This window comes from Elephantulus edwardii, unplaced genomic scaffold, assembly GCF_000299155.1.
Source record: "Elephantulus edwardii isolate Elephantulus edwardi_28Jun2011 unplaced genomic scaffold, EleEdw1.0 scaffold00058, whole genome shotgun sequence".
NCBI lineage: Eukaryota > Metazoa > Chordata > Mammalia > Macroscelidea > Macroscelididae > Elephantulus > Elephantulus edwardii.
The window spans coordinates 4,737,417-4,759,602 of record NW_006399808.1 but is presented as its reverse complement, the minus strand read 5'-3'; the positions used below and the strand labels follow the sequence as shown (position 1 = coordinate 4,759,602).

General features: G+C 41.2%; 1 protein-coding gene across 23 annotated transcripts in view; it reads right to left on the bottom strand.

Annotated features, from left to right (window-relative positions):
- Positions 1-22,186, bottom strand: part of KCNMA1 (potassium large conductance calcium-activated channel, subfamily M, alpha member 1) — a 1,059,824-nt gene that overhangs the window by 124,718 nt on the left and 912,920 nt on the right. For all 23 annotated transcript variants that reach the window (XM_006887494.1, XM_006887495.1, XM_006887496.1 and 20 more), the window contains 3 exons: positions 17,477-17,600; positions 13,306-13,530; positions 9,137-9,329 (listed from right to left, as the gene is read on the bottom strand). In XM_006887494.1, the coding sequence (XP_006887556.1) occupies positions 9,137-9,329; positions 13,306-13,530; positions 17,477-17,600 (542 nt within the window). The remainder of the gene's footprint in view (positions 1-9,136; positions 9,330-13,305; positions 13,531-17,476; positions 17,601-22,186) is intronic.

Sequence of the window (22,186 nt, the reverse complement as noted above, 5' to 3'; positions counted from 1 at the left end):
AATATTTTGCTTTGTCATTCCGAGCTGCCTTTTGGAATCTTCTGTTCAGCTCTTTAGTATCTTGAATTCTTCCTTGTGCTTTGGCTTCTCTACGTTCCAGTGCAATCTTCAGAGTTTCTTCTGACATCCATTTTGGTCTTTTCATCCTCTACTGTCTTTGTAAGGACCGTTTGCACTCTTCCTGGATGATACATTTGACATCCTCCCACAACTCATCTGGTCTTCGCTCATTAGTGTTCAAGGCCTCAAACCTGTTCCTGAGATGTTTCTGAAATTCAGGTGAGATGAAATCAAAGTCATATTTTGGCTCCTGTGTATTTGGTTTAACTTTCCTCAGTTTCAGGTTGAACTTTCATATGAGTAGTTGGTGGTCTGCTTCACAATCAGTCCCTGGCCTAGTTTTCACAGCTGATATTAAGCTTCTCCAGCGGTTTTTTCCACAGATGTAATCGATCTGATTTCTATGCATACCATCAGGTGAAATCCATGTGTATAACCTGTGGTTATGTCTCTTATAAAACGTATTTGCAATGAATACGTCATTGATTGTACAAAATTCAATCATTCTATCTCTAGCTTCATTTCTGTCACCAAGCCCATGTTTTCCAACTACTGATTCTTCTTCTCTGTTCCCAACTTAATAGCATAGCTACCAAAAATCAGATGAATGGAGTTTATATTGAAGAAAACAACAACGGCAGAATCTTAACATTAATATCCAAACTTAATCCAGACTTTTCATCTATACTCCTTTTGTTTTAGAAATGCACGGTTGAGTAGTAATGGTTTTTAGGGTCTGGACAACACTGGGCCTCAGTTTAATAATCTCCCAAAAGTTGGTGAGGAAGAAGACCTAGCTGCTTTACATTCTTTCCACACATATCTATCGGCCGTAAGTCGACGAGTCAATTAATATACTCTTGTTACCTGGAGACTCCTGGTAAGCACACAACAGGCATATGCCATCGAATAGGATGCACATGGTGGGTATGGTTGTCTCAAGTTTTCCATCCCTTTTTCTCATTTAAGGATTTTTCACTCTTGGAAAATTTGACAATCACCCAAAAATAAGACAGACTCAGTCAATCTGAGCCTATAGAGCTTCCTAGAGAAGGAAAATAAGTTGATCATTAGGATTCTCTATTTCCAAGACTAAGATAATCTAGTTAAAATCACCATTTAAACCTCTTTAATTGTTAGTTTCCTTGTCTTTGTAATCAAAGTAGTAACCTGCACATCCCTGCTGAGGACCACCACCTGTCAAGGTTTTACCCTGGATCATTTCAATCTGAATTGGTCACAATGAATCACTGTGGTATAACTGGCAATCATCAATGTTTTTATTTGTTTGGGGTTGGTTTGGTTTTGTTTTTTGTACATTCCTCAGGTAATTACAGTGTGCAGCCAAGATAGAAAACCAGTGAGGCAAGAAATGCAGATTGTCTTGTTTGGGTAAATTCTTCGCACAGAAAAGCAGCAAGTGTTCATTAATCAGAGACAAATTATTAGTCAAGGTTTGCTCCTTTTTGGTAGGAATGGTGGTGATGTTCAGATGTGCTGTTTTGGACTTAGGTTCTCATGGGAGCAGCTTTCAATGTAGCAAAACGCTACTCTAGCTTTTAAAAAAAAATTTATTTTTTGTTGGTTTGCCTACAAAGTTCATATACATTGTGTTTCCCATTATCCTTCATTTACATTGTGTTTCATATGATCATTCATCTTCATTCATTATGTTTTATAAAATTAATCACTATGGAACTATGCACTATGCCCACCATTGCCCTGTCTTTCCAGATTGGCACAGGATCTTTCCATGTCCTTTATCCGTCTTCCCTCCACCTCTTAACTTGTGATCTCCCCTTGCCCATCTTCACTCCTCACCCTTAAGCTTTCTTCTTCCCTCTCTTGGATCCTAATACACATTTTACTAGCTATCTTTGTTTCTATAACAATGGTCTTACGCAGTATTTGTCCTTATGAGATTGAGTTAGTTCACTTAGTTTAATGCTCTCCAGTCCCTCTTAAGTTATCTAATAATTTTCAAAATCATTGCTCTGGAAAGTATTCCATTGTGTCAATGTTCCACAATTCCCCAATCCATTCAATTGTGGTTGGGCATTTGGGCTGTTTCCATGTTCTTGTGAGGGTACATATAATGGAATAATGCTGCTATGAACATTGGTGTACAAATCTCCATTTGTGTCTCAGTTCTAATTTCTTGGGTTATATTCCAAGCAGTGGAATAGCTGGGCCATATGGAATCTCTATGCTTTTTGAGGAAAAACATCAAACTGTCTTCCAGAGTGGCTATACCATTTTACAATCCCACCAACAGTGTATAAGGGTTCCTATCTCTCCACATCCTCTCCAACATTTATTACTCGCTCTCCTGTTAAACTTTGCCACTGCTACTGGGGTGAGATGGTATCTCATTGTGGCTTTACTATGCATCTCTCTTATTGCCTGTGATTTTGAGCATTTCTTCATGCATCTTTTGCCCATCTGAAGGTCTTCCTCTGTGAAAAGACTTTCCATGTCTTTTGTTAATTTTATAATTGGGTATCCATCTTTTTCTTGTGGAGGCCCTGTAGAATTCTGTAAACTTTTGTTATGAGATCCTTGTCTGAGATGATATTGACAAAAATTTTCCCCCAGTCAGCAGGCTTTCTTTTCACCCTGCTGGAAAAAGTTTTTGATGAGCACAGGGATTTAATTTTTAGAAAGTCCCATTCATCACTTTTATCCTCTCCTGGTTGTGTATTTCTGGCTATATTTGTCAGCTTTATTATACCATGGGCTAGGCCTTGTAAGTTTGTTCCTACTTTGTTTATTTTTATTTTTATGAGTTTGGGCTTTATTCCGAGGTCTCTTACCCACATTGAGTTGATTTTTTGATATGGTATGACGAGATGTGGATTCTGCTTCAGCTTTCTGCAGTTAGCAGTCCAGGTCTGCCAGCACCATTTGTTGACAAAGTTGTCATTTCCTCATTTGGTAGGTTTTGTTTCCTTGTTGTATTTTAGTTGAACATAGAGAGATGGGTTAATTTCTGAGTTGTTTATTCTGTTCCATTAGTCTATATGCCTGTCATTGTACCAGTACCATGATGTTTTGGTTATTATAGCTGTGTAATAAGTTTTTCAAACAGAGAGTGCTATGCTTCCCACTTTATTTTTGTTTTTCGGAAGTGCTTTGCTTATTCGCGGTCTCTTTCCTCTCCAAATAAATTTGCCAATTACCTTTTCTATTTTTTGAAAAATGAATTTGGTATCTGTATTGGGATTTCATTAAATATGTAGATTGCTTTTGGTAGGATTGTCTTTTTCACAATATTGATTCTTCCTGTTCATGAACAGGGAACATTTTACCATTTACTTAAATCTTTTATTGTTTCTTTACTCAAGTTTTGCAGGGAGTAATACTTTATCTGAAGCCATCACATACTCCTTTGGTCAATTCCCCCTGCTTTTCAGTCTTTCCTTACTCTACACACTCCCTTTAGGACTTCACAAGGATTTTCCCCCCTCATCTTTTCAGGTTTTAGTTCCACCTGCTAACCTGGCCCCTCATCTAATGTTCTTTCACCAGGACCATCGAATCCCATTCCTCCTTCTAACCATAATCTCAAGCTGAAACTCACTGCTGCTTCCTCTCCTTTTCTGGAGGAGCACTGTTGGGAACATGGCCTAACATGTGTCTGGCCGCATCTTCAGCTGGTCCTTACCAATGGTCTCTCGTCCTTTTATATAATCCAAATCACATCATTTACACATTTTCTATGATGCCCTCTATAAACATTTATCATGATCTCTTCTCATCCCACCTGGCCTGGCCACTTAACTTCTTAAAGAAAATGAAAGTAACTGCTTTGTTGGGGGAAAAAGTAGTCATTGGGCTGAGCTTCCTTCATATCAAGACTACAATTTCAAATTAGTCTTCATCTTCTCCATCTAGTCTTCCTGTCTCAGAAGAACAAGTGTTTATTTTCAACACTGCATCATTTCTTGCCACTCTCTGTCTCTCCCATTACCATTTAACCTCCCTTTTTTGTTTTAATCTTCAAACTTCATGTATGTGGCTTTCAAACAAAATCAAATCAGAAATTATTTGATAAGTTGCTCTAAATAGACCATTTTTCTCTCTACTAGCACTTCAAGAGTAATGTATATGATCTCCAGTTCTCAAATCCTACTAATGCCTTAAGTCTTCTAATGCTGGTTGCTACAGGCAACAGATCCTCAACCTCCTGGGATCTATATGAACAACTTTGTGATGGTTTCGTGCACCACTGGCCCTTTCAATTCGCTCTATAGTTTACTTTTCTGCAGTATCTAGTGGTGATACCTCACTAAAGAACTCCTTCTTTCAAATCATCTCAGTCTAACAAATAATTCTGACTGCAAGCTAATTCTATGTCAGACCTGATGCAACAAAAACTGGAAACACAGGGATGAGCAACGTAAAGGGAAGCACTGGGTTTCAAAGAGAGCATGAGCTACCCTGAAATCAGGTTCAAGAACAATAATTAGGGTGCCTTTCAAATTGTCAACTAAGAACCTATTCCATTCTTTTAACATAGGGAGGCAGTTACCCTGAGTTGGAATTATCTCAACAGCAATGTATTTTTATTTTGTTTTTCTCTTTTAACTTTCATATACTTGTACTCCCCCAGACTCTTGTTCTCAGCCTCTTTTACCAAATTTTTCTTTCTCTACTTGGCTATTCAATAATATTCTTTCCAACGTGTTCATGTTCAGTCACTTACTCTTTACTGCTTTCCCCTCTATGCCTTGGAAGTATCTAATTTCAAGACTAACACATTGCCCATCTTGATTATAGCAAATCTCCCTCTCCAAATTCACCTTTATCCCTGTGATTTTATGTTCTTCTATCTCTTCCCAGATATTCTAAAATCAAAAGGGCCAAGACAGAATTTCTTATCTTCTATCTCAAACCTATTCTCTTCTCTTAACTTCTTTAGCATCCACTTAGTTGTTGTTGTTGTTGTTAGGTGCTGTTGAGTATGACTCATACTGATGCCGTGAACAAAAAGATCTGAACCCTGTTCTGTCCTGCACCATCTTCACACTTCCTCAAACACAAGAGCCCATGCAGCAGTCACCATGTCAATCCACCTGGCGGGGGGGGGGGGGGGTGGTCTTCCTCTAGCCTAGTTTACAACTCATTCTCACTTCCTTGCCACCCGACTGGCCTTTAACGGCTATGTTTTCTGTTTTTAACTCATCTCCTTTCCTGTCTCATCCTTCATACTGACACTACTACGAAAGCTGTGCTGTCAGCCCTCATCATATCCCTTCTGGTCTATTGGAACAGTCTTCCAACATAACCTACGCCTCCATTCCTTCCCAGCTCTAAGTCATCATTTGTCCTGCTTTCTCAAAAGATAGGCTCTATCACTCACTTCTTATAAATCTTGATGATTCTCTAAAATCCAGCCATTATCAAGGCATAAAATGCATGCCAATATGGTAGTTCCTGACCACATATGACTATTCAACTGTATTAAAATGAAATACAATGAAATATTCCACTCCTCAGATACACAGATTCCAAATGCTCCACAGCTCATCCACAAATGTCACATCTTCGGCAAAAGCAAAAACTTCTAAACCCAAAATATATAAAATGAAGAGTCCAGTGTATTCCTGGAGGATCCCTATTATATTTCTAGACTATTCCTTGTCCCCCTCAGACTGTAACTGTTTATAAAGTGCCTCCTGTACTCACCTGAGCCTCTAAGGTTAAATTCAAGTCATCATTGTAAACTGTGCCTTGCATAGATTCCACCACATAGTTGTTGTTGTTGTTATTATTGATTGCCACTGAGTCAGAATGGACTCAGCTTATCCTCCAATGAATTTTCAGAGGCAGCTAATTGCACGAGAGAGGACAGACTGCCCATCCTTCTCCTGCGTAGCAGCTGGTGGGTTTGAACATTGTGTATTTTGGATTGCAGCGCAGGTTCTTAACACTAGGCCACCTGAGCTCCCTAGTGGACACTCATTTATTCCCCTTTCTTTCCCTTAAGCATTACTCTCATTGGCAGCTTAAGCAGAAATAAACCATAAACTCAGTTCATAAACTTGACATAAAGTAAAATGGGCCAGTCTCATCTTCCTCTTTCCAAGAACTGACCCTGGCAGCTCTCTTTTTCCCTCCTCTCACCCTCCCTTCCCAGATCAGATTCAGTTCCTGCCTTTTAGAACTATGGGGAAATAGTCTGGCAAGAGCCACTGTTGTACCAGCTGATTTAAATTGAAATGTTTTCCCCAGATAAATGTGTGCTAAATAATACACCAGCTCTCCAGCCAAAGGGAAGTGACAGGCGCTCTGTAAATAAAGGCACTTAGTTGCTGGTAAAGAGCTGTAAAGTGGTTCTGAGCTGATGTTTGCTGACCAGCAAGAAGCAGCTTCACCTGCTTTATATAATTGTCACTGCAGTCTTGCCTGCTGTATATTAAAACTGCATCTCATAGACCCAACTGTCACATCGGATATACCATCCAGCGCAGGCTATGCCACCTTTCACTGTAATTGTTTTTGACAAGCAGCCATCATGTCTCAAATCTTTTCTGAAAGTGTCTGGTCCAGAATCCCTAGGCTGGGTCAGTTCTGACACCATGTGGGCTGGAAAAGTGACACCAAAAAGGAAAATTAAGAGGAAGGACAGGCGGTAGGAGAAGTTTGGCTCGTTGAAGAGACCTAGTAACACACAGTGGAGTGTCCACACCAGGACTCTACCTTTTTGATGTTAAGACCATGTTTCATGTTGAATTTTTGATCTTCAAATACTCTGAAAGCATGCATGATCTATTGTAAACCAAGGGCACAGGCATTTGCTGTGTTTGCTGGGTTCTGGAGAGACGGTATCAGCACTCTCCAGAGAGAGCTTAGGTCGAGCTTTCAGAAAGGACTGTGGAAGGCTGGGATGGCGGTGGTGAAAAATATCTGGAGTCATCATACCAGGGGAGCTAATTTTGCTTCCTATAATGAAAACCAAACTCATAACTGTCAAGTTGACTCCAATTCACAGGGACCCCAAATGCTGGGGTCCAACTGCTCCATTGGGTTTTCTGGGTATTGTAGATCTGGCTGCTCTGGGGAGGATTTGAACCACCAACTTTTAGGTTAGGAGTAGAGTACAAAATATATGGAGCATACAAGGGCCTGAAAATGAAGAGTATCATGAAATCCTTTTAGTGTCCCTGTAATTTCAATCCTCCTCGAGCATGACCCTGCCAAATACACACACTTGAAGGAAATGAATTTTGTTTGCTTGTCAGTTAGTTTTCTTATCTCATTAGCTAGAGTTCTCATGGACAATTCTAGAAACCAGAGCACTACTATTTCAATTATAATAAGGGTTACCCAATGTGAACACACGTAGCAAAGCTTCCAGACTAGCACAGACTAGGTAGGAAGAAGGCCCTGGCAACATTCTTCTCAAAAATCAGCCCAGGAAAAAGTGAGCGATCACAGGAGAACACTGTTCAACTTGCTTGCTCTGGCTTTATCTTCAGTTGATATCATGGACTGGAGCATCAGGTTAGGTGAATCAGGGAACCATCAAGGGTGAGGACTCTCAGTGAGACAGACTGATACAATAACTGGGACAATGGTATCAAGTACGCTGGCAACAGTCAGGATGAAGCGGAGAAGGAGAATATTTCATATTATTGTGTCTAAAGTCACCATGAGTCAAAGTCAACATGCAGGAGCTTTCTATGCTCCCTTAACCTTGGATCCTGTAATGGTGGGACTCAGGAACTCATCTTACACCTGATAACACCCACTAACTACATCATAGAAGACAATATCACTATATTACATGGTAAACCTATAAAGAGGTATTAGTCAATGCTTCACATTCTGTTGTGCCAAATTCCTGAGAGCTGTGGTCATTTGGATCCACAATCAACACTCAAGGTGCCAGTGATGCTATACTGGGAGCATCTGCTGTCACGGATCTTTTTAAAATGCTAAAGAGTAAAAGACGTCCGTTTTGAAGCATAAGATGTGCTTTCTGCACAACATGGTAATTTGCTTCCTATGCATCTGAAACTTAACTAAGAAAGACCAAAGAAGAGTCAATGCCTCTGAATTGTGATGTTGGAAAAGAGTATCGGTTGTACCACGGAATTCCAAGAGAACAAACAAGTATTTTTGAAAGAAGTACAACCGGAGTTGCTTCTTCAGAAGCAAGGATGGTGAAATAACTTTTCAGACATGCTGCTAGGAGAATTGGGAAAAGATATCATGACAGAAAAAGAGAGGAAGACTCTCAGCAAGATGGGCTGACACAGTGACTGTGTCACAATGGCCTTGAGCTTGACCGAGTTCATGAGGATGATGCAGGACAGGGCAAGGTTTGGATCTGTTCTTCACAGGGTCACTATGAGTCAGAAACAACTTGATAACACCTACCAGCAATGACCATTTGTGACAGGGTTGTTTCTGTGCTCCATTTCTAAGACTTGTAGATGACATATTTTCTGGTCACCACCTGCCTAGGCTCCCGAGTAGATGACAAGGGAGACTGGGGAGCAGAGCAGAGAAGACACTGTGTGTCATTCATTACTCCTGTGCCTCCTTAGAAGAATGCATGGGCTGACAAGGGTCACATGTTGCCATATGACTTTTAAGGTTTATAGAGTCCCCTTTCTACAATGCTCACCATTCCTTGACCGATGACATCTCAGACACAGCTGTAATAATAGCAAAACATAATACCTCTATCCTAGGTCAATGGCAAAAATATATTGGGACATATCACTGTAACTCTTAAGTCAGTATGATTTTAAAACATTCTAACATTTAGCTGTTGACCCCGGTCATAAAGCCATTGTTTGAGAAGGCTTAGGAGGTGACAATTTAAAGACATGCTCATCTCACAGACAGCCTGATCTGGCATGTGGCTGCTCAGGTCGCAAATCTGCTTCCCAGAAAGGTGAGAAGAGGCGGCAGATGCCCCTTTAAAAGCCATCCTGGCGCTCGGCAGGTTTCTCTGCCAGGCAGGCTGATGTGAGCCTCTTTGAATTACCAAGTGAAGGATATCCCTCTTGCCAGCCCCTGTCCCCCGCAGGCACAGCAGAGAAGTATTACAGGCTGTCCTTACCTTGGGAATTAGCCTGCAAGACCCCGATGCTGTCATCAAACTGCATAGATTTGATGTTGAGTGACGCCAAGATGCATTCCTTGTCCTGCAGCGAAGTATCATCAATATTATTCTGATTGGCTGACAGGATAACGCACATGTCACAGAGGTTGATGTTGACGGCCCTTAAATCAGCCCGACTTAATGGTGTACCCTTCGGCATAGAGAGGAGAAAAGGAGAAGAAGCAGAAAAAGTGAGACCGAGGGAGGAGAAGGCAAGCGGAAAAAAATGAAAACAAATTCAGGATTGAGCAGGAGCTTTGGGAAATTATTTAACAAGTATCTTTTTTATGTCTTGACATTAAGCTGGCCTAACTGCATTCAAGGGAATAGGAACTGTGTGCTAATCTAAAGGGTAGTTGGTGCTGATGGCAGCATTTCAGGCCTGCTCTCAATACTCAATCAAGCCATTACTAACAAGCAGCAAGAAGAACAATGCCAGCCTCCTACATCTTCTTCTCGCCTGGAGATTGTCTTGATTTAAGTAACTGTCCTGTGGCAAACTCTGGCTTTCAGACTGTAACGAGGGGCTGGGTTTCAAATGCCTGTTTATTTAATAGCAGGCCACTTCTATCTCAAGCAAAAGACAGCAGTTCTGACTAGAATCTCCTATGCAGCCAAGGGGAAGCAGCCAGGGAGGATGGTGTGATAAGGTGGGGCTGAAAGCTCCATCCAATTTAGAGGACATGGGGGGTTCGGGGATGGCGGGAGGCAGGTGAGGGAATGAATGCATTTATTCCAAAGAAGAGAAAAAAAGAATTATGCTTCAGATTATAATACATCATTACATCTTTCCAAAAGACAGTTTAAAATGGAAAAGGAAATTACCTAATTGTCTAACAAGAGAAGAATAGTTAAATATCCCATCAAAGATATCTATATATAATGAGATAAAGCATGGAGTGGGTAAATACATGGTGAAAATTCTCCATGAAGCCCCAACTTGGAAATGGAGTTGAACATGAAGTTCTGGAACAGTTCATAAAGTACGATTACATATATGGGGGGGGGGGAAGAAACCACCACCAAGCAAAACTACATATATATAAATGCATTTATAAATGTACATACATTCGTACAGCAAGCTTGGGAAAATATAGGAAAACACTAAACTAATAACAGTAATTACCTCTGGGGAGGGAAATGGGATTCAGAGGTGAAGGGGGAATTTTGTTTTTTACTTTATATACTTTTATCTTGTTTGAATATTTTATAACAAGAACGCACTTGTGTATTACTTGTATAATTAAAAATAAATAAGCCAGTAAACATATTTTTTAAGTACGATAACAAAAAACAGATAATGGGAAAACCTTGCATCAATGACAAGAGATAGGGAACGTGGCTCTCAGAGGAGAGGGGTATGACCCCATGACTGGGTCCTGAGAGGGACCCCAGCATTAACTTAGTAATGTAACATTCGAAATCTCCAGGCATCACATAGTGGCATTGTTTTGCATTCCCACCAGCTTCCAGGCCTGGCAGCCTGTGCTCAGCTCCTGCTCTGCCTGCATATGGCCCCCGTGGCCTGGTCTCTCTGACTGTATGGACTGGGTTCACCAGATGCTGTACCTGCTCATGCCTTCCTCTCACTCTCCTTCCTGGATATGTAGCTTTGGGAAGATGGAACTTAGCTGCAGAAATCAAGACCTCAACCCTCTTTTACAACTCAGTTATAATCCTATCCTCAGCACCAAAATAATGTTGCAGAGTGGGGTCAGGGAGGAAATGGCATTTAGTGTCAAGGGGGCTGGGAAGCTTCTAGCCTCTGGACCAGTTTCTTTTAAGAGATCATTTCCCGTGATATTTAGATATAAAACTAGTCTTATCACCTTTCTAAATCATTCTGCATGTGCATCAACTGCCTATATATCTTCCTTCAATTTTTCACCTTGTAGAGAATCCAGCTGTATATTTTGTTATCAAGCAACCCCTGTGCAATTGTATACATACCAAAACACAAGAAATACCAAAGACATACATAGCAATATCTTCAATTTATCTGAGCTAACCTTACCTGTGGGATATTGTTTAAACTATGTGAAAAGCCCACTCTGAACAAGTGTATTGTCTTCCACTTGGAAGCCTTGGAAAGCATCTGCACATATGAGCTGACTCACATACAAACATGTAAGTGAGGAGATGTGTACAAGAGATAGAGAAGAAATATATACACACAGAACAAACGTCACATATGTATACAATATAAACACAATGCACACCAAATATCACATATACCCAACACAAACAAATCACACACACATGCACATGTACTCATGTATCCAGGGTCTTTACAAAGACACTTTGGAAGCCTAGGCCAAAATATGCTCTCAAGTGACCACAGGAAAAGCATATACAGAAAGATAATTGTGGAAACATGTAATCATAGCTACCATGTTTCTGAAATTAACAGGGAATGTTCATGTTTGTCCATGTTCTTCCATGAGAATGAACATTTGCTTGTTGGTGGCTATGCTAAGTTTAGCTACATGTGTCCACAAATTCAGTGGCTTTTTGGGCACTTTATCCAAAGGTGACTTGTTAGATTTTTAATTTTTTTCAAGGCCTTAAATGTCTTTTTAAGACAAATGGTAGCTAAGAATGAGTTTACTTAAAGAGTCTGAAATGCCTTTTATTACATTTGTTGTTGTTGACTGCCATCAAGTCAAGTACAATTCATATAGAACCTATGAACAAAAGACCTGAAGTCTTTCTATAACTATTGTCATTTATCAAAGTTCATAGAGAATTAAATTACAATTACTTAAAGAAACTAGCTTAATTTTCAGAATATGCTGTTTTTCAGAAAGTGACGTCATATGTTTTTTCCAGTACTTGTCCAAAAACTCCCCTGGCCATGTGGAAACAGTCTATAAAACCAGTTGTATTCTATTATATACATGATTCTTCATGAATTTAAATTCTTTAGTATTAATCAAAAGACACATTTCTCAACTCCAGCTTATATTCCATATGTTTTTAGAATGAAAACCACAGAGGTAGCAAGCCAGAGTGGCATCCACTTCCCAAACAACATGCCTCTGGAAACTCTATGAACTTTATTACATTGTTGTTGTTGTTGTTATGTGCCATCAAGTCGCCTGCGACTCATAGCGACCCTATGTACAATAGTCCTAAACTCCGCTCTGTCCTGTGCCAATCGCACTGTCTCTGACACTCCCATCCCGATTATCCCAGTCACTGAATCAATCCACCTCATAGAGGGCCTTCCTCTCCTGTGCCGTCCCTCCACCCTCCCAAGCATGATGTCCCTCATTAGATAGGTTAATTAATTTCTTTCTGTATTTCTTGGGTTCTAGAAGCCAAGTGAAAGCAAGAATGAATTTCAGCTCCATAAGAAGGGAAGAAGAGGCCTTGAATGTACACCAAACACAGAGGCCTCAGTTTTAGAAATGTGAATTTCTAAGAAAAAAAATCCTGTAGAGGATCAGATGATATCTGGATGGATTTGTGAAATGAAGAAATAGATCAAATACTTAAATGAGTTATATTCTATAATTTTGTCCCATATCCTCTGAACTATGGAGTCACAAAGATCTCCTTTTAGATTTAGATCATAATGTTTTATAATCAGGAGCATCACAAATACATGTGCCTGTAGCTGTACACACACACACACACACGTACACACATACACAAGCACTGCTAGACTTTTAAATGAATGGAAGTCATGGGGTCTGTGAAGTGCACAGCACATGTAAATAAAGACCCCTGTTATGTATAGGCAGATACAAATAGAAAATGGTACAGATCTAGACTCTCCCATTAATTAAAATTAAATCTGTGAAACGCTATAAATAACTTCATAAGAGCATCCTATTTAACATCACAATACTGTGTTCGACAGTGATACGGTTAATACATTTGAAACCAACAAAATTTCATCCCTGATGACGGACTGAATCGAGCTGCAAATTTCTTCTAATAAGGTCTCTCAGGGTTTGCATTTTGTGTAGACAGAGAAGGGAGGAAGGGCTGAGTCCTCAGGCCCACAAGCAGATGAAGAAGCAGAAGCATGATCAAAGTTACAACTATTCTACTCATCTGGGATTTTCTGTTAGGAATGAAAAAAGAAGAAAGCGTTACTCATGTGATGACCTTGGACTTACAGGCAGTATGGACACTTTAGGGAAGTTGTGAAGCGTCTCCCATTCCCGCTTGAGGTACTCAATGGAGCCCACGAACACGATGTGCTTGAGCTCGTGGTAATGGAAGTTGCTGGCACGGAGTGGCATCACCAGATTCCGGAGCCCGATTAGGGCTGAGCTGACGTCCCCAAAGATGCAGACCACAACATGGCCACTCAGGACGGTCATGGCGGCTTCACTTCGAGTCTGCAAGGGGGACAAGTTCACAGCCATTGGTAATGAGACCTCCCAGGATGGTTACAGGAATAAAGGAAAACACTGTGGAAAGCACTTGGTACGTATGTGCTGAGTGCTCACCATATGCTGTTACATGTCACTATTTTTATTTCATCAGTGACACAGTGAGTGCAGCAATGTGTCAAGTGTGTCAGAGATGCTGAGGATGTCACAGGATAGGACAAGGTTCACATCTGTTGCTCATAACGTCACTATGAATCATACTTGACTTAACGGCACCTAACAACAACAGACAATCTCCATGACAATGTATATCTATAAATCTGAATATGATATTTATGAAAAAGTATACATAAAAATATATAATTCCCTGTCTGGTGGCATACAAAGCTAAATTGTCAGCTTCTAACCAAAAAGTTGGCTGTTTGAACCCACCTGGCTACTCCACAGGAGGAGATCTGGTGACCTGTCCTGTAAAGAGCCCAGAAAACCTTAAGGGCAGTTCTGCTCTGTCACATCCCCTCACTATGAGGTGAAAGTCAGCTCAACAATACTTAACAACAGGAGGGAATAAAACTAGAAAAGTACTTCATCTTTCAGAAGGGCTGAAACATTTTATCTTTGAGCAAATGTTATACCTGTGTGCAAACATCGAGCTGCTGGTGCGCTGCGTGCAGCAGCCCCAAGATACCTCCTGCTCACTGACTGGAGGGGGTGAGCTTGCCAACAATGATGACATTACCTTGAACTCAAAAAGCTCAATGCTGTTGAATCAGAACTGCCTCACAGTTGACCCCCAGAGGGCTGTCAGAGGCTATAAATCACTGGGGGAAGACTGCCTCTCTCTCTCCCATGGAACACTTTGTGGATTTCAACTTCAGTGTGACTGTCTATCCACCAGGCCAACCTCAATGTCCATCAAACTGTTGCTTTTTCTCTGTCTCTTGCTGAAATGATGGCAAAACAGTCAGAGATCCCTGTACAGGTCTCAGCTTGTGAAAATGCCCATTGAATTTCAGATTCACCCCTGAGCCAGTCCAGCACTCTGCTCTTCCCTATGACCTGGAACAGACACACACAAGCCTCTGTCCATGCCCCATGGGGCGGAGAATGATGTCCCATGCCAGAGCCTGCCACCTGTGACCCATGGGCCAAATCTGGTTCACCACTTAATTGTCTGTATGGCTGGTAAGCTAGGAACACTTTTTACATGGTTAGGGGGAGGAGAATAAAAAGATGACCATTTCACAACAGGTGAAAATTAAATAAAATTCAAATTCCAATAAAGTTTTACTGGAACACAGTCAAGCACATTTGTTTAAGTGTTGCCTGTGGCGGCTTCCTTGTTGCAAGGACACAGCTGAGCAGTTGCAACACAGATGGTACAGTGAGCAAAGCCAAACATACTTATGAACTGACTCTTACTGAATAAGATTGCTGATGCCTGTCTTCAGCCAATGAAGCTCTGGGGCTCCTAACCTGTACAATTCTTTCATAGAAAGCTCCTCAAATGATCATGACAAAGGCCTGCCATGGAAACTTATGAGTAGCCGTCTCTTGTCTGTCAATTAAGAGTTGCAGGTTTGATGATGCTTAACTGTTTTCAATGGAGCTTCCAGACTAGGAAAAAAAGCCTGGCAACCTATTTTCAAATATCTTTCAATGAAAATCTTATGGATTATACCAGACATTTTCCCAACCGAAAGATTAGGCAGCATTTTCGTCTACAGTACATAAGTCAGAGGTTGACTCAGAAACAGTCAACAGAAGTAGACCCAGCCAGGGAACATCCGTATCCTTTCCTAGACCTGCATCTGCAAAGGAGGCAAATCAGAGAACCACATCACACTAGGTGTAGTCTGGCCCCAGCTTAGCTGCTGCTGGTCCTGTTGGCCTCCATTCTGGCCTTCCTAGTCCCCTTCCTTCATGCTGCCTGCCTGGATGGCCCAATGGGATTTTGCAATGCTTTGGGGCAGGCATATTAATGTCCACTGCACATATCAAACTCTGCTTGATTTAATCCCTAGAACTGACTGCTGTATTGATTGTTTAAATGCCAATATTGCAATACACGACAATGTCAGGGTTATTACAGTAACCCCCAAGGAGAAGAGGAAGCTAGCTTTCACTCCTGATCATTAGACTAAAGCGGAAGCTGTCATCATTATTGGCTTCTCTCTGCAGTAGAGCAGGGAAACCTGAGATGCAGGCTGTAAGAAATGCCTTAAAAACAGCGGCCAAGTGAGGATCCACCGAGAACTGTTTCATGTAGAATAATAAAAGCTAGTGACCTCAGCTGCCAGCAAATGTCAGTGCCCGGATGCCACCAGTAGGGGTCAGCCAGTCTGTTGCACACTGGGATGGCTCTCCTAATTATTTTTAACTGGCAATGGGAAGCTAGTCCTCGTCAATAAGCCAGAAGAACAGAAACTAGATCCAGAGAGGGGGCTTGAAATCGAGAATGCAGAAGTGGGGAAGGGACAGTTAGCAAAGGGTTGGGGCACAAATGCTGGTCCCAGGAGCTCTGGGATCCCCAGGGCCATCACTGCCATCCACAAGAAAGGTAATTTGTCAAATATTATAAGATAGTTGCTAGGAAAGATCACAAGTATTCCAGGCTTAGCATCTGCTTCTATTCTGTTTTATTTAAGAATATGGCATTGTCATGAACACATAGCAATATGCAATAGCACTCGGGTTTTCTCATACCATTCAAAAACACTAACAGGCAATTGTATGTTGGGTCAATTCATATGTTGGGTTCTGTTCTAAGCCCCCCTTTTACAGGTGTTTAACCTGCACTACTGGCTCCTAAATTGTTCCAACAGTTCGCCTCCAAAGCTGTGTGTGTCTATGAGGTAAATGCTACCACTCCCATGATGCCTGATATTGGCTGTACATGGCAAGTCAGCAAGAACTGTTGTAATTAGAGAGTAAATACATAGATCTTAGACATTCCAGTCTGGTTTCTGTCTTGATTAGCATTCTAGATTCTTCATTATTGTTGTTGTTAAGTGTCATCAAGTTGAGTACAACTCATAATCACCCTACGAGCAACAGATCTGAACCGTGTCCTCTCCTGTCCTAGCCTCATCCTCTCTGATACACTTGGGCCTATTACTGCAGTCAACGTATCAATTCATCTCGTCGAGTGTCTTTCTCTCTTCTGTTGACCTACCACTTTTCCAAGTATGATGTTCCTTTCGAGGGAACAGCCCCTCCTAACATTATAGAGTGCTCTGGTGGCCTTGTGGTAAGAAGCTGAGCTGCAATCCCAGTGGTGTGTGGTTTCAATACACTGGCTGCTGAGAAAGAAAAGATGGACAGTCTACTCCAGTGTGATTTATAGCTTCTGAAAACCCACTGGAGGGTCACAATATACGTCAGTTCTGACTCGATGATACACAACAACAACTACTACTAAAACAACATTATTGTTGTTGCTGTTTTTGTTAAGTACTGTAGAGTTGGAACAGCCGATAGATGAACCTCCAGGGGATTTTCAGAGGTGGTAAATCACATGAGAGGAAACTGTCCATCTTTCTCCCACACAGCTGCAGACAGATTTGAACCACATGTGTTTGGGTTGATGGCATGGCTCCTTACTATTAGGCCACCAGAGCTCTTCCTAACAACATCGTGTACCATGAAGTCAGAACTGACCCACAGCTGATCCTCCTTGTGGGTTTTCAGAGGAGAGTTAACTGCGTGCTCATCCTTCTCCTGTGGAACAACTGGTGGCCTTGAACTGCATGCCTTCAGGATTGCAGTGAAGCTTCTTGCCTCTAGACCACCAGAGCTCCTTGTAACAACATTATATGATCCTAATTTCAAGGTTTTAAAACAGTTCATATCAGTGACTAAATAACTGCACCATTCAGGTTGCAAACCTCATTTCTGGCCAATGGAGGTTGGGCAGCAGCAGAAGGTGCTGGCCCCGAGGGCTGTCACTCACCAGAATGACTTTCTCTATCTCCTTGGCTGCGCACCAATGAAACATCCCTGTGGAATCATACTTCTTCACGTTGGAGTCCATGTTGTCGATCTGCTCATTGCCAGGAATTAACAAAGGGTCGTGCCTGGTAGAAAAAGGGACAGAAAAACTTAAGTGGAAAAACTAATAAATTATAAATGGAAAGTATCCCCAGAGTCACATCTCAGAGGAGATGAAAGACAGAGGGGAAGTGATGGTCCCTGGAGGTCACTCCTCTGCTTTCAGAACCTATCCCTTGAAAGACAACTTCCCAAACCACCACCACCACGCACCAGGGAGTGCAGCTGATCTGTTTCAGATGCTAATTCTTTCTCTTGTTCTTTTGTCTTAAAAATGGCTTTCATAATCTGCTGTAGATTCAGACATCTTTTTTTATGGTTATCTCATTTCTCCCTCTCTCACTTTGCCAGCTCTCCAATCTCTCCAACATACACACAAGTACAAGTACACACACACACATACCCCAAAGGGTTGCTATTAGCATTGGCAATGAAGAGGAAGGAATAGGAACAGAGCCTCATGCTGGCTGACTGGCATGAGGATGGAAAGCCAATTACTTGCTCCTTCTGACTACAACTTCTGACGTGATGCTCTTCGCAGTAAAAGCTTTAACAGGCTGCACTTTAAATATTTTAGCAATTTGCCCAATCAGATTTTGCTCTCCCAGGCTGAAGCCCTTTAAAGATTCAGCAGCATGTCACTTCAGAGCAGATTGACTACCAAATGCCCACATCTGGAATACATGATTTCAATATTAAACAACAACCCTCTCTCCTTGCCTTGACAACTGTATTTGCACTCACAGACCAACGACTGTCTCCCTTTCCCCCTCCACTCTCATGTCCAACTCCAGCACTGAATGAGAGCTGCAAGCTCAGAAGCAGTTTAATAGACTTGTCTTAAATTATCAAGGCTACATTTACCTACATTTGCCTTGTTAATGGTGGAAAGGGAAGCTGCTTCAACTGAGTGCTTAAGACCTCCCTCCAATAAATTGGCAGAGTAATCTTTAGAATCACAATAGAATAAGTCTGGTCCCACATCCTTGGTTCAATCCCATTGTCTGGGATTCTGTCTCTGTTAGAGACCCTCTGCCTTTATTTGGGGAAGATCATTGTTGGTTCCCATAACACTGAATAAAATTAGGACACTGTCTCAAGTATACCAGTTACACTTCCAGCTGAGCTAGCTTCCCTAAATACTACTGTTAATCTAAGATGGAAAATAGCAATAAGTTTTAATTCTTACTTTAAATTATTTTATCCTTTAAATCATGTACTTCAAGCATTAAAAGTTGGCCTCTGTTTCATTGTTAGTATTTCTCATTCTAACACTTCTCTGTTCTGGCACTTCATTAATCATGGAGAGTTACTATGTTTCTAGGTTTTGCTTTTGTTGGTAGTAGTGGTGTTGGTATTCAGATGGGGTATGCTTTGGACTTGGGTTCATGGAGGACGGTTTTCAATGTGGCATCATTAAACTCTGCTCTGGGGCCACTGTTTGCTCATTTTCCTGATCAAACCTCCACCCTTTGGTCTTCCCACACCCTTACTCTCCACACAGAGAGAATGGAACAGTAAGCTCTCCTACAAACTCCTTAGACCTAGCATTAAGCCTCTATCTTATTTATTGTAACCCTCTCACTATGTCCTAGGCTCATCGAAGATGGGATGATTCTATCACTACGTTGACTTATTCCTGAGACTTGGCTTTGTAATTATATCAAACGACAAACATTTCAACATTTTATTTCTAATGACCGTGCTAGAATACTACAGGGACTGCCATATAGGATCTTCACAGAAAAGCAACTCAATTCATCACAGCATGTCAGTGGCTGCGTTGTTTGGTGGTTTCAAGGACTTGTCAACCACTAAATCACCTTGCAAAACTGGAACTAGGCCAAAAATGTTCAAATCAAAAGACACTTGATAAGACGTGCTCACAGATCAGGGCAAGAATGAATTTTGATTTCTTTTCCTAGTGGAATGAGCTGTCAACTCAACGATGGGCATCTCAAATCCATCAGCTACTCTGGGAAGAAAGATGGGCAATATCCTTCCATGTGATTTTCTTGCTTGGAAAACCCAACAGAGCAGAAGTGAGAAAGGATCCTTGAGGAATCCTGAGTTGTGCCACAGAATACACAATACTGGGCAAAAGTAAAAGAGGTTTGAGACAAATAATAGAATGATTTCCCCCTCAGAGAAAACAGATTTTATTTGTAACAGGATTTTAATGAAGTTGTTGTGAAGACACAGAGATAATTTCAAATCTTCTTTTTTGGCTTATTTGTGGAAAAATGTCTCAAAGACACCTAGAATATACTAACGGTGGCCAGAGAACTTCTCTTGATACATTTAGGACGTAATATTTGTACATAATTAGGCTTAACCTAGGTCAAGGTTCTGATTTTTACTTTAGAGGGTCATTATGAGTCTTAGTTGACTTGATGGCACCTAAAAAGAAAAACAACCATGTTCTACAACCAGCAGCAACTCTTTCAGCAACCCAACCAGTTGGGGCTGTAGCCATTGAGGCTACAGTGAAATGGGATGCTGGTCTTTGAAGATCAGACTTGAGAGTTAAAACAGTATTCTCAAGCCTCCTTGAGTATTCCTTCTAAAAGAGAGGGAACACTGGTGGCTTAGAAGTAAGGAACTGGGTGCCAATACGAAGGTATGTGGTTCAAATCCACCAGCTTCTTTCTGAAAGAAAGATGGGCAGTTTCCTTCTGTGCAATTTACAGCCTCTAAAAACATGCTGGAAGGCGAGTTAGGGTCTGTTCCAATTCCATGGTACACACAACAATATGACAGATTAAGTATTTGTTTGTGTTTTCTGTACTTTTGAGTTAGAACTATCTCCTAGCAGGCTTTCAGAGACCATGAACTGTAAGGGAAGAGATCGTCTATCTTTCTCCTGCAGAGAAGCTGGTCAATTCAAACCCTGTGCCTTGGGATTGACAGCTCAACTCCTTATGCACCTGATTCAAGTCATGGTCTTTTGAATCATTTGTCGTGCATCTGAAATCTGGACAATGACTAAGGATAACAGGAAAAGAATTGATGCCTTTGAGCCATTGTGTTGGAAAAGAGACCTGAATATTCCATGGACTGCCAAAAGAACAAGCAGATATGTCTTAGAGAAAGTACATGCAGCCAGAATGCTCTTTGGAGGCAAAGATGACAATCCTTTGTCTCACATACTGTGGCTGTATTGTTAGGAGAGGTTATTCCTTGGAAAGGGCTATCAGAGGGTAGGTGAAAGAGAAGACCTTTAACGAGCTGTATTGGTACAATAACTGTAAGAATGGGGTTGAGTGTGTCAGAAATTATGAAGATGGCGCATGCTAGAACAGGGTTTAGATCTGCTGTTCACAGGCCTGCTATGAGACGTACTCAACTTGACAGCCCCTAACAAAAATAGCGCAGTCACCAGAATGTTCATTGAAGACAGCTTAGAACCAAAGCTGGCAAGACTTCATCGCATATACTTGGCCTTGGCAAGAGCGGACTGAAAAGGGACATGCTTGGTAAAACTGAGGATCAGAAAAAACAGGAATAGCCTCAACATGATGAACTGATACAGTGGCTGAAATAATAAGTGCAAACCTAGCAATGATGGTGAGAATGGCACAAGACTGGAAATGTTGTTGAGCATGGAGTCCCTGTAAGTCAGAATGGCATCTGACAACAATGTATGCACATAATACCAGCAAACAAGGGGGGGGGAACCAAGCAAGCTGTTCAAAACTCATTTTAGTAAATGTGTGTCCCTGATGTCCTAGTACATAGAGTGTCACACTGTCTACCCAAAGGCCACACCTCTGTGGCTGCTGGAATCCAGCTACCCTGCGGGAGAAAGATGAGCAATCTTCTCTCTGTTAGATCTGCCGCCTCAGAAACCAGGTGGAGGAGTAGCCTTAAGGTGAGTCCATGGTTACAGTCACTCCATCTATCTCTGTCCTTGAGGGTCATCCCCTCTTTCTCTAACCCTCACTGACCTTTACTAGCATGATGTATTTTCCCAAAGACTGGCTTCTGATAATATGCCCAAAATACATAAGACAAAGTTTTACTGTATTTGCCTGTAGGCAGTGCCCTGTTTGCTCTTCATACATGATATATTTATTTGTTCTTTTGGCAGTCCATGATTTACTCAGAACTCTTCAACAATACCACAATTCAAAGACAATGATTCTCCTGTCATCTTTATTCCTGTCCAACTTACAGAAAGTTATGAAGCAACTGAAAATACTGTGACTTGGATCAAATGCACCTTAGTCTTTAAACTGACATCCTTGCTCTTTAGTACTTGAAGAGGTCCACGGCAGCAGATTTTCTCAATGCAACCTGTTTTTTGATTTCTTAACTGCTGCTATTATGGGTGCTGATTGTAATTTCAAGTAAAATGAAGTTAACTGCCAACTTTAATGTGTATATATCTATCATGATGTTGAGGTGTAATTCATATTGAAGGGTAGAGTTTTGATCTTCTGCAACAAGTGTTTCGAGTCTTCATTTACTGTAAGCAAGATTATGTCCTCAGTGTAAGGCACATTGTTAATGCTTCTTCCTCCAATTTTGATGCCACATTCTTCTCCATGTAGTCCTTTTTCTAAATTATTTACTCAGCATACAGATGGAATAGATGTGGAGAATATGTCCC